The sequence below is a fragment of the Zonotrichia albicollis genome, chromosome 8, assembly GCF_047830755.1.
Source record: "Zonotrichia albicollis isolate bZonAlb1 chromosome 8, bZonAlb1.hap1, whole genome shotgun sequence".
Classification (NCBI taxonomy): domain Eukaryota; kingdom Metazoa; phylum Chordata; class Aves; order Passeriformes; family Passerellidae; genus Zonotrichia; species Zonotrichia albicollis.
Genome location: NC_133826.1, coordinates 37495586 through 37508456, shown reverse-complemented (window position 1 = coordinate 37508456; position 12871 = coordinate 37495586). Strand labels below are relative to the sequence as shown.

The 12871-nt window shown below is 50.6% G+C and overlaps 1 protein-coding gene across 1 annotated transcript; it reads right to left on the bottom strand.

The window, feature by feature from the left end:
• Positions 1-8248: 8248 nt before the first annotated feature.
• LOC141729941 (olfactory receptor 14J1-like) lies at positions 8249-8836 on the bottom strand. The gene has a single exon (XM_074546600.1). The coding sequence runs from the start codon at positions 8834-8836 to the stop codon at positions 8249-8251; it is 588 nt and encodes a 195-aa protein (XP_074402701.1).
• Positions 8837-12871: the final 4035 nt, after the last annotated feature.

Sequence of the window (12871 nt, the reverse complement as noted above, 5' to 3'; positions counted from 1 at the left end):
GGGGGCCATTTTGGACATCACTGCTCTCCGGAAAGCTAACACGTGCTCTGGGATTTAGAGGAGGGGATACAGGGGGTTGGGAAAGACACGCAGCCTGGCCAGGGCTTTGTGAACAAAACAACTCAGGTATTCTTGCACACTCTGGGAGCCGACTTCCCAATGAGTTTGCACTCTTTAAAATACCAAGTTTTGGGGAAAGAGGTTTAGGGGTTTTAGGGCAGGGAGGAACAGGGAGAGCAGAGGTACATGGCTTTACATTTGGCTTTTTCTCCATTTCCTTTTGTTTGAGCAATGCTGTTCGAATTTGTAAACTCCAGAACACAAATTTAGCTGAGGGTAATTTGCCAGATTGTCCTAAGGTTATCAATTCATTCCCAACTTTAACCCAGAATTGAATATTGTGGATTTCTTCAGGGAAAATGTTTGGGAACTGCAGAAAAAGCCATCTTATAAACTGTTTCAATTTTCCTTTAGAGAATTTCACATTACTCTTGATTAAAATGCTAACAATATTATAATACACTCCCCTTTGTACAATGCTAAGTTTGGAACCCATGTTAGATGTAAAAAGCAAAGTACTTAATCCCGCCTGACCAAAAGCAAAGCTAAAATCAGCTACCAATTTCTAAAAAAACCACAGATAGAAAGCGATAACGAGCAGACAAAAGCTTCACAATGCAGCTGTATACACCGCTTTTAAAATTCCCGGGCAGCAGCAGCAGGGCACGCCCTGCCGAGCCGAGGCAGAAACAAAGCCTCCCCCGCGGTGGAAAGCAGCCCCCCCGCGGAGCAGAGACAGCAGCCACTCCACGTGGCAAGCCGAAACCGGGACCCCCCCCCCCGCTGCCGCGTGTGCAGAGCACTCCCGACCCCGCAGGTCCCCCGGCCACGTGGAAAGAGAGCCCTCCCCCCTCCCCCGCAAAGAGAAAGAGAAAGAGAAAGAGAGTCTCGTAACACGTCTGAGCACGCTGCTGAGCCGGGGGGGAAGGGCAGCGAGCGATCCCGCTCCGGCGCGAATTCTAAAAAACAGTGAAACACGCGGCAGAAAATAAAGCTAGAATGCTATGAATTCTTGTCTGTGGGGCTGCGCAGCCAAAAATGCAAAGGCAAAAAGGAACAGAACTCGCGGCAGAGTCTGTTTTTGAGCTTCTGCTCTACCGAAAGCAGAGATACTCACGTGAAATGGAAGCTGTAGGCTGGGTACAGGCAGGCAGGTCTCCACCGGAAAAGGACCTCTCTCTGGGTGCAAGAGAGGCTCCCCTTTTCTTCCTCTGGAAAATCTGCTCACCACAATGAAGCTGGGCTTTCCAGAAGGCGCCGAACAGTCCACGAAACTTTTTCTGGGAGTATTCCCAAAGTCTCTAGCTGGGAGTCTTGAAGCCAGGCTCCTTTCAGCTGGATGCACGGCTGGCAGAAACTTCTCTGAGGAACTGCGAGTCCGTTTTCGGGCTGCAGAGTCGAGCCCACCCACAGGGACGCCAATATATTGGAATATGAATCCCAATATAACCAGTTAGATGGTGCCTAGGCCAGTTCTGACCCTCGCTGCTGGGCCAAAGGCAGCACTGTGGTGTTTTACCCCAGAGATACCTTGGCTGGCGGCAGAGTGCAGCGGGGCACAAGACAGGACTCCGTTCTCCTCAGGAGAGAGAGCTTCTGGCGATAGTGGAGAGAAAGGGAGTGGATTCTGCTAGAAGGTTGCTAGATGTTTATTCCATTGGTACAGAGATGTCTGCACTGGGCCACTGCTGCTAACAGAAAGGAGGCCGCATGGTCTCATTAACATTTTAAGCTCAGGACAGGGGAAGGGTAGGGGACTGGTGAGCCACCAACCAGGTGAAGGGGCAGGGTCTCAAGGGACTAGGGACACCTATCACACGACGCCTTGCTGGTATGTTAGCCTGATTGACAGGGCACACTCAGCGAGGGGCGAGGGGGAAGGGAGAAGGTAAAACAGGATATTGCAACACACCACAACAGTCGGGATTCTGTTGGAGCTGTTGCCTAAGATTCAGACGTCTGTGACCATGGAATAAACTCTTGATATTAACCCTCTGGCAGAATCGTCTCCTTTTCCTCCTCACCTTAGCCTGAAGCCTTCCCACCTGAGGCAAACTGAGTTTCTACAAGCCTGGACTTGTTTCGGCGCTCAGCTGCACCATCCAGCCAGCCAAAAGTGTCTCTGAGGTGAAACACCACAGTTGCCACCTTTGGCCCAGGAGCAAGGGTCAGACGAGCCCAGGCACAATCTACCTGGTAATATTGGTATCTTACTCCAATAGGGGAGGAAGAGGCAGGTCCAGCCCTCCCCTGCCCTGGAACCCCAGCCCTGCCCTGCCCTGGAACCCCAATTCCCCCAGAGCCTCTATCCCAGCCCAGCAGTGGCTGCCAGTCCCTGGCACAGCACAGGCAATGCTCCACAGCCACCTCTGCAGCCCCCAGCCCAGCTCCTGAGGGACCAAATGACCCACAGTCCCCGCTGGGGGAAGGGCCCAGGGAGACCAAGGGGTATTGAAGGCTGACCTCAAGGCAAGCACACATCTTGGCCCTACCTCCTCTTGGAATTTCCATCTAAACACTGCTGGAATCCAGGAGTTGGTACCTCTGTGTATGCTCCTCTGTATCCTTTTTGCCTCTCTCTCTTTCTGTCCTTTTCTTCTATTTCGGTCCTTTTGCAAATTTGAGTAATTAAAATTCAAATAGCTTAGAGTTTGTGAAGTTGAATGGGCCAAGTCAGTGCTTTAAGAAGTGTTCTGTGTTGATTGAATGTCATATTAAATCTTTTGCCAAAAATTCTCTGATTTTCTAAAGTTATCAGTAAAGACTGTTTGGTTGTTTTGAGCTCCTGAGAATCTCTTGTTGGTGTTTCTCCAGGGAGTCCAACTCAGAGGACACAAACAATTGTAATTCCTTTTAAATATCTCCTTAACAGAGTTTTCTACTGGATGGAAATCAGGGCTTGTGTGTCCTTCTTGGCCCAGCCCAGGCAGGGCTTTCCCAGCCACATTCCACACTCCATTTCCCAGCTGGAGCCGCTGGTGCCTCTGAGTTGTGCTGCCCCAGCCCCAGGGACGCTCTCCTTGTCTGCCCATTCCCCCATGGTCTCTGGGCAGGGATGGCCTCAGTGAGGGCTGCTGACATCCTCAGCAACTTGGAGGCTGCTGCTGAATTTTCCTGCTCCAGAGGCTCGTTCAGCCTTCAGCTCTTCAGTGCAGGAATTCAGTGTCCCAGGGCTCATTAACATTCAGAACACCTTAACAAGCTAAGCTTCTGGGGATAATTTGATTTAAGTGTTCAAATCAAATGTGTGGCTAATTAGTCAGATTTCAGAAGCCAATTCAATGTGAATACCCTGAATTTAAAAAAAACAGCAAGAAAATATTTTTTTAGGTCCTGTAATTTTTTTTTTTACTAGTAATTCATTGAAATGTGCAATCTCCAATTGACATTGAATCCAAGTACCTCCTCATGCAGTTTGACTGGGTATGAAAATCAAGACCTTTCATGGCTGACAGTCAATCAGACTCTGTCCCTACCCCCACCCCACCATTTTTCCCATCCAAGGCTGGCACTCAGAACAGCCTTGTGCAAATCTGAGCTCCCTCCAGCCCACACTGGACCTAGTTGAACAGACCACAGTTGAACAGGATATAACTTAAAAAAATTACACCAATAAAATAACAATCACACAATTACAAACTCTTGCCTGAGCTATGTGCAATGTCCCAGCATGTCTGATGAGTCCACTGTTCACAACTGATTTGCATACTAAAATTAATTTTGACTAATGTGGTTCTGTGATAGATATAAACACAATTAAGTTCTTGTATCAGGATTCTTGTCCTGGACTGAGGACAGAACAGTTCAAACAATTCCTGATTTGCAAATCTATCAGTGGTGGATGGAGAAGGGAGGTCAGGCTGCTCTTGGTGTTGAGGAAATGCTGAAAGCAGCCTGACATTTCATCTGCTCATGTCCTGGCTGATCTCCCCTCTTTCCCCTTCCACCCATTGGCTTTTGTCTCCCCCCAGCCCCCTGTGAAGAGCCTGGCTCTGTGTTCTCCATCCCCTCCTCGCTGGCACTGCCAGGCTGGGATGAGGAGCCCCTCAGCCTTCCCTGCTCCAGGCTGGACCAGCCCAGCTCCCTCAGCCTCTGCTCACAGCCCAGGGGCTCCAGCCCCACCTTGGGGCCCTTCCCAGACCCTGCTCCAGCTGCCAGACATCTTTCCTGCCCTGGGCAACCCAACCCAGGCCACAGTGACTTGGATAATCCACGTCCTTGCTGTCCTGGTCACACAGCCCTGGCCCCTTGTTCCCTGTCAGGCTCTGGGGTGGATCCTGTAGAACATCCTTTGGTGGAGGCTGTGGCTCCAGGTGGGCCGGGGGGATCCCAGGGGACAGGGACCCTGCTGGGCATGGACAGCATTGCAGTTGTTGAGAGAAACTGTGAGGGGGAGCTGCGGCAGAGTGACCAAGCCAGTGACCTGACACAGCCCTGCTGGGATGTCACACAGCCCCTCTGGGATGTCACAGCCTGCTCAGTGATGTCACAGCCCATTCTCTAATGTCACACAGCTGGTCTATGATGTCACAGCCAACTCTGTGATGCCATAGTCTGCACTGTGATATCAGACCTCTGCCCTGTGATGTCACAGCTGGCTCTGTTATGTCACAGAGGCAGTGTATGATGTCATAGATGCTCAATGACCTCACATAACCCACTCTGTGATGTCACAACTCACTCTGTGACCACATGGTACCAGATGATAATTTGTCTCCACCAGGTGAGGTGACACCTGGAACTTGTTCTCAAAAAACCCAGGCCTGTGGAAACCACACAGTGCCCATTGTGGGAGAAGGGGAACTGGAAGTTCAGCAGCCTTAGTGTCCTGCCAGCTCAGCCAGGCCCACGGGAACATTGGGGTCCACGAGCACCAGGGACCACCAGAGAGACCCCAGGACATGGGTGAAGGGGAAATATGTTAATGATATTCGAGAAACGATTGTCACATGTGTGTTTAGTCCAGGACAATCAATGAATATGTATGCAAAATACAGAAAATAAAGAGAAACTCTCCTGTACTCAGCATGCACAGCTTTGGGAGGAGCTCTCCCCCATGCATCCAGCTGAATAAAGAATGCTGCTTCTTAATGCTCCATTGGTGTTAATGAGTTTTCTGTTTTACTGAATTTTTGGTAACACTCCCACTGCCAAGGAAAGCTCTGTCTGCTGCTGTTCACAAACAGAGAAGGGCTGGTGGCAGATATGAGGCTCAGAGGCTGCCTGGGGCACAGTGACCATGAAATAATCAAGTTTTCAATATTCTATGAAAGAAGGAGGGACAGCAACAAAACCTCTACTCTGGAATTAGGAAGGGCAAACTTTGGCCTGTTTAGGAGGCAGATTTGGGGAATACCAAATCAGGTACTGATTTTTTTAAGGGAAACAGCCCTTAAAAACAAATGGGGCCCAGGAAGGATGGACACATTTCAAGAAAGTAATGTTAAGCGGGAAGCATCAACATTGGACAGAAGGTCAGGCAACTTAGGAAGTGTTTAAGGACGTTGTTAGGTCATGTGGAATGAAAAGCTGAGATGTGAAAGCTCAACTAAAACTTAACCTGGCCACTTCTGTGAAAAATAATAGGAAATGTTTCTATAAATAAACTAATAGCAAAACATGGGATAAGGTGAACCTCTACTCTTTATTGGATGCAGTGGAGAATATAGTAACTAAAGATAAGGAAAAGGCTGAGCTACTTAACACCTTGTTTGTCTCAATTTTCAATATTAGGAGAGGATATCCTCAGGACAAGTGCTCTCCTGAGCTGGTAGATAGGCACAGGGAGCAGAACAGTCCCTGGAATCCAGGAGGAAGCAGTGGGTGACCAGCTGAGCTACTCAAATGCTCACAAGTGTATGGGATTGGATGGGATCCATCCTAGGGCAATGAGGGAGCTGTCGATGAGCTCCCCAAGCTGCTCTCCATCATTTACCATGAGTGCTGGCTCAGCAGGGAGGTCCCAGAGGACTGGAGGTGCCAGTGTGAGCCCATCCCCAAGAAGGGCTGGAAGGAGGAGCTGGGGAACTCCAGGCCTGTCAGCCTGACCTGGGTGCCCAGCAAGGTTATGGAACAGATCACCCTGAGTGCCATCCCAGGGCACCCACAGGATGGCTGAGGGATCAGAGCCAGCCAGTGTGGATTTAGGAGTGGCAGGTCCTGCCTGATCAACCTGGTCTCCTTTTATGACCCAGTGACCCGCCTGTGGATGCAGGAAAGGCTGTGGATGTTTTGTACCTGGAATTCAGCAAAGCCTTTGACACTGTCTCTGACAGCATTCCCTGGAAAAGCTGCAGCCCACGGCTTGGGCAGGTTCCCTCCTCACTGGGAGATTCAAGAGCTGGCTGGAGGCTGGGCCCAGAGAGTGGTGGGGATGGTGCTGCACCCAGCTGGTGTCCAGGCACTGGTGGTGTCCCCAGGGATCTGTGCTGGACCCAGTCCTGTTTAATATCTTCACTGATGATCTGGCTGAGGGGATCGAGTCCACCATGCACAAATTGCAGATGGCACCAAGCTGGGTGTGAGTGTGGATCTGCTGGAGGACAGGACAAGAAGACACAACCTTAAGCAGCACCAGGGGCGGTTCAGGCTGGATAATAGGAAGAAGTTCTTCACAGAAAGGGTGAGTGAGAATTGGAATGGGCTGGCCAGGGGGAGGTGGCAGGGTCACTGTCCCTCTCCAGTGGCACTTAGTGGCATGGTCTGGGTGACAAGGCAGTATTAGGGCATTGGTTGGACTTAATGATCCTAAAGGTCTTTTCCAGCCTATTTGATTCTGTCACTCTGTGATGATTGGGACACTCTGGGGCCATTGTGACACTACAGGGCCTCATGGAACTAAGAGGACCATGGTGACACCGTGCAGCCCCATAGAACCAGGGGTCCACTGTTGTGCTCTGGGGCCAAATGGAGCCAGGCAGTGCATGGTGACACTCTGGGTCCTTGTGGAACCACAGAGGCCATTGTGACACTGCAGGGCCTTGTGTAACCAAGGGGTTTCACCATTTTGACACTAGGAAACCAAGGAGACCATTGGGAGACTCCAAGGCCCAGTGGAACCAAGGGGCCATTCTGACACTGCGGGGCCTGATGAAACCAAGGGGACATTGTGACACTGCAGGATCCTGTGTAACCAAGGGGCCACTGTGACACAAGGGGGCCTTAGGGGATCTGGAAGAACGTTGTGACACTGTGTGGCCTTGTGGAAACAAGGAGTCCATTGTGACACTGAGGGGACTTGTGGAACTACAGAGACCATGGTGACAGTGTGGGACCTCATGTACCCATGGGGTCATTGTGACACTCTGGGGCCTCATGGAACCAAGGGGCCTCTGTGAAACTGCAGCACCAACAAGAACATGTGAAGCTCCATGGAACCAAGGAGTCCACTGTCACATTTTGGGGTCCCACACAACCAAGGAGACCATTGTTGCTCTGCATGGTCTCATGGACCCAAGGAGAACAGTGTGACAGTGCAGGGCCATGTGTAACCAAGAGGCCATTGTGACACTGAGGGGCCCCCTGGAACCTAGGACATCTTTGCAGATGACACCAAGCTGGATGTGAGTGTTGATCTGTGGGAGCATAGAAGGGCTTTGCAGAGAGACCTGGACAGGCTGGATTGAGGGGCTGAATCCAGCAGTTTCACGTTAAAAAATCCAAGTACCAGGCCCTGCAATTTGGCCCCAGTGCTACAGGCTGGGGATGGAGTGGCTGAACAGCAGCCAGGCAGAAAGGGACCTGCAGGGACTGATGGACAGCAGGCTGGACATGAGCCATCAGTGTGACCAGGTGGCCAAGAAGGCCAATGGCTCCTGGCCTGGCTCAGGAATGGTGTGGCCAGCAGGAGCAGGGCTGAGGTGCCAGCACTGATCTGCCCCCAGCTCTGCACACAGACATTGCTGCTGCAGCTCCAGAGAAGACAACAAAAGGGCATCTCTGCAGAAAACTTTGCTGGGACATCCTTTACTTCCTTTAAATACACCAAGAGTGCAGTCCCCCATTGACACAGTCTGTGGCCACAGGGAAGGTGGAGAGAAACAAAATGAGAAATGGCACAAACAATGATGTTTCTTTGTGGACAGAATGGAAAAACTAAAACAAAGGAAAGAAATCTCCAAAATGAAACCAACAAGAAGTATCAAAACCTAGTTTTATTACAAGTGATTTGAAGAAATTGACCAGCAGTTTAATGTTCCTGAAAGTACCCAGTCATCAGTCTCCTCACAGCAGCCTTGAGCTCCTGGTTCCTCAGACTGTAGATGAGGGGGTTCAGGGCTGGAGGCACCACTGAATACAGAACTGACACAGCCAGATCCAGGGATGGGGAGGAGAGAGAGGGACGCTTCAGGTGAGCAAACATGACAGTGCTGATGAACAGGGAGACCACAGCCAGGTGAGGGAGGCAGGTGGAAAAGGCTTTGTGCCGTCCCTGCTCAGAGGAGATCCTCAGCACGACCCTGAAGATCTGCACATAGGAGAAAACAATGAATGTAAAACAACCAAATAGCAAGCAGGCACTAACTGCAATTAGTCCCAGTTCCCTGAGTGAGGAATTTGAGCAGGAGAGCTTGAGGATCTGGGGGATTTCACAGAAGAACTGGCCCAGGACATTGCCATGGCACAGGGGCAAGGAAAATGTATTGGCTGTGTGCAGCAGTGAATAGAGAAAGCCACTGGCCCAGGCAGCTGCTGCCATGTGGGCACAAGCTCTGCTGCCCATGAGGGTCCCATAGTGCAGGGGTTTGCAGATGGACACGTAGCGGTCATAGCACATGATGATCAGAAGAGAAAGTTCTGTTCCAAGGAAGAAGTAAATCAGAAATAGCTGTGCAGCACATCCTGAGTAGGAGATGTTCCTGGTGTCCCAGAGGGAATTGTGCATGGCTTTGGGGACAATGGTGCAGATGGAGCCCAAGTCGCTGAGGGCCAGGTTGAGCAGGAAGAAGAACACAGGCGTGTGCAGGTGGTGGCTGCAGGCTACGGCGCTGATGATGAGGCCGTTGCCCAGGAGGGCAGCCAGGGAGATGCCCAGCAAGAGGCAGAAGTGCAGGAGCTGCAGCTGCCGCGTGTCTGCCAATGCCAGCAGGAGGAAGTAGCTGATGGAGCTGTTGTTGGACATTTGAGCTGTCTTGGCATGGGGACCTGTAAGAAAAGTAATCATGGAATAGTTGGGTTTGGAGAGGACTTTAAATATCCCAGCACAGCTTGGGGGCACTTTCCTCCCACTGCTTCCCAGGGCTCTGCTGCCTGGAGCTGTCCCTGCCAGCAGCTGCTTCCCTGTGCCCAGGGCTGGGCCCTGCCAGTGCTGCCAGAGCCCAGCCCAGCCCTGGGGGCTCAGCTCTGCCCTGCAGAGCCCTCCCAGCTCTGGCACTGACCAGGGGGTTCTCTGGCTCTGCAAGCTCTGATAGGAATGTCAGAGTAACCCTGAGGAGGCTGGAAAAGCGACACTGATGCTGCCTCAAAGGGGCCCTGTGCAGATTTCTGTCACTGACTGCTTTATTCAGATCTGAGACAAAATGTTTTTATTATTCCATTCTGAACTGAGAGATGAAAATCCATCCAGGCAACCCAGAGCAGTGGATTAAAAAAGCAGGATACCCCCTTTTATGCAACCCCTGCCTTGCTGTGCTCCCTGTATAATGTACTTGGAAATGTGCTGCAGTTAAATGCCATGCTAAGAGCAGCCCTGAACAATGCAGCATCCTCCCCACACAAGGAGAACACTTCCAAGCCTCACCAGCTCTCTCCTCCCACCCAGATCTTGTCCCCCAGTGCTGGGAGCAGCTGCCAGAGCTGGCTGAGAGCTGTCCCTGGCAGCAGCAGAGTCCCTGCCCCAGCACAGCACCTTGGGCTGCAGGACCCTGCTCTGCAGGACAGCCCTGGGCACCCCTGGCTGCTCTGCACAAGAGACAATCAGAGAATGTACTCACAGGGTCTGTAGGCATTGGGATGTTCCAGCTTGAGGAGATGGCTCCAGGAGCTGCAGCTGCATTGACCTGCAGCCAGAGGTTCCTGTGCCAAGGGCTGGCAGTGATTCTGTCCCAGGCACTTCTCAGCCCCTTCCCAGCCCTGACTGATTGAAGCTCTCTGTGTCTCTGTGCTGTGCCTGGGGTGGCTGCAGGCAGTGCCCCAGCCCTACTGGGCTGGCAGAAGAGCTGCTCATCAAGAGAAATGTGCTTTTGAAGCTTTGCTTGCTTACCAGGAACTGCCTCTGTGCCAGGAGCCCAGCCCAAGTCAGCAGCACAGACACAGGACAAGGACTTTAATGAGCCTCTGGGGCTTTGTGCTCAGGCCCTGAACATCAGTCCCTGACAGGGAGCTGAAGAAACCTCTCCAGAACTCCAAGTCAGAATCCAATTCCAAGGTTTCTTGGACTTTTAATGGGTCCCACTGAGGAACGCAACAGAGAAAGTGTCCCCAGGCCCCAGGCAGAGCAGAGAACTGGTGGCAGTGATGGCAGGTGGGGACAAAGAGAAGCCAAGTCTTGGTGCCCTGGGGCACAGCAGGGTCTGTGCCACCGAGGGCTGTGAGGAGACACCTTGTCCTGAGGCCCTGGGGCCTCCTGGCACAGCCCCAGCCAGGCTGGGCACTGTCAGCCCCTTGTCCTGCCCTCAGCATCCCCCCCTAGCCCACATCCCAGTGGCCTCAAGGATCTGCTGGAAGGAGTCCCTGGGGAGCCTTGCTCAGGAATGGCCCTGGGGGCTCCTTAATGCTCTCTGCAGGTACTGCAAGTTTTTCAAAGGACTTTGGTTTTGGCTTTGGCCTTGTAGAGTCTTTGAGAGATCTGTGCAATCATGTCCTCCAATTATCTGCTGTAAATATTCCCTGGAGAGGCTTTGTCAGTAACAACACTCAGTGGGGCTCATTATTGCTTCAAGGTACTTCAGTTATTTAGGGTTCTTGGTGTTTCCCTTTTGATACAGACTCCATGATTTGTGCAATCATGGCCTCAATTATCTGCTTTTAAGGAGTCCCTTGAGAGCTCTGTACTGACACTTAGTGGGGCTCATTAATGCCTTGAGATACTCAAGATTTTTAAGGTAGTTTGGATTTTCCTTTCTACACTCCTCTTGTCTGAGAGGTTTTATGTGCCATCCTGGCCTCCAATTCTCTCCTCCAAGGAGTCCATGAGAAGCCTGTGTTGTGGATGGACCTCAGTGAGACCCATTGGTACTTTGTAACACTTTGGGGTTTTCTTCTGACTTTGACTCCTGGAAAAGTTTGTGCAATCTCCTCTCAGGTCATGAGGTTCCAGGGTTTAGCTCCAAATGCACCACGGGGCTCAAGCAAGTCCTGACAAACCATAGCTCTGCCTTGATTTCCCTCTTGTCTGGAGCAGTTCTTGAGGAAGATTTCCTTTTACAGTTATGGAGAAATATTTCAAAGAGCTTCTAAGATATATGTATTCCTGTCTTAAATAGTATCTTTTATTGCTGTTCTCTTTAGAGAACAGTTGCTTGCAGCATTAAGTGATTGATATTGATCCAGGGTCTCTCCTAAGGATGTCTGGCCAGGTCACAGAAGTTGTACCTTGAGAGCTGACCCAGTGTGGACAACCTTTCCTCACATTCCCAAACCCCATACAGAAATGATTTTTACTTTCAAAAATTTAAAGGTTTATTAAGGCCTTTTCAAAATAGAACAGAAGACTGAATAAAGAATAGAATACAGCACAAGGAGCAAAGGATTCATTTGCTGTGTGCTCATCTACAAAATGGATGTTCTGTCTTTTATACCTCTAGCCCCTTCTAAAGTCTTGTCAATCGACTCCCTCTTCACTGTCCAGTGGTGGAGATCACTGTCTTACACCTTGATTGGAGGTCAGGTGCTGCCATAGTTGTTGCCTTCTGATACAAGGCAGGCGACCTGGTTCGGAGAGACAGCACGGCGACCCAAACTTCAGGGTCGCTCGGGCCTAAGAAACACGCAGACACCAATGTGGTGGACGGTCAAAGGCCTTTATTATCTCTTCTCGTGGGGTTTTATAATCTAGGGTTTTCTGCGTCATGGGGGGTCTGTCTTTTACCATCTATGGTTAGTAAGGGATGGAAATTTACTGGGTAGGAATGGAAAATTACCAGCATCTGGTTTAGGGGGCTGCATTCCTATGTTAATTTTCTTATCTAAGGGAACAGGAGCCCTGTCTTCCTGTAACATCGCGAGATCTTCCGAACGCCTGACCCTATCTAACACACATAGTAACAAGCCGACCCTCCCAAATGCCCCAACTACTGAGGCCATCCTGTGATAACAATGCAAGGGGAAGGGGAAGGATAACTATACATCTACGAAACTTCTCTTAACATATATTTAATATTCACCCCTTAATTGTGAGACTCAACAGCAGGATTACTCATCTATAATATTCCCCCCTTTTTTTTTCTTTAAATCATTTTGTTTTAACAATTAAGTTAAAACTTTGTCTTGAATGAGTCATACCAGTCTCTGCTGATGTGGGCAAGGACAGTGGGAACATGGAAAAAAACCCTCAGGTTTTCCATAGACACACTTATTTGGAATGGACAAAAGGGCATCACAGAGGTCCAGTATGGCTTTGACTCCCATCTACCGTGCCTACGTGGCTGCTACCCACAGTCAGTGTATCTTAGGGGTGAGTACAGAGGCCAAGTCAGTCCTGCCCTCCAGTCCCTGTTGAATTAAAAGACAATTGAGGAATTATAGAGGTCTGGTATGGCCTTTTGTCCCTACCTTATCATGCCTATGGGGTTGCTACCCACAGCAGGGCTATGGAGCCTTCTTGGTAGCAAACAGGGAAGCCAACCCAGTCTTGCTTCCCTTCTTTTGTCTT

Bases quoted from the DNA above. Each gene is read 5' to 3' on its own strand.
- LOC141729941 (XM_074546600.1), bottom strand. From the start codon at position 8,836: ATGTGCTATGACCGCTACGTGTCCATCTGCAAACCCCTGCACTATGGG.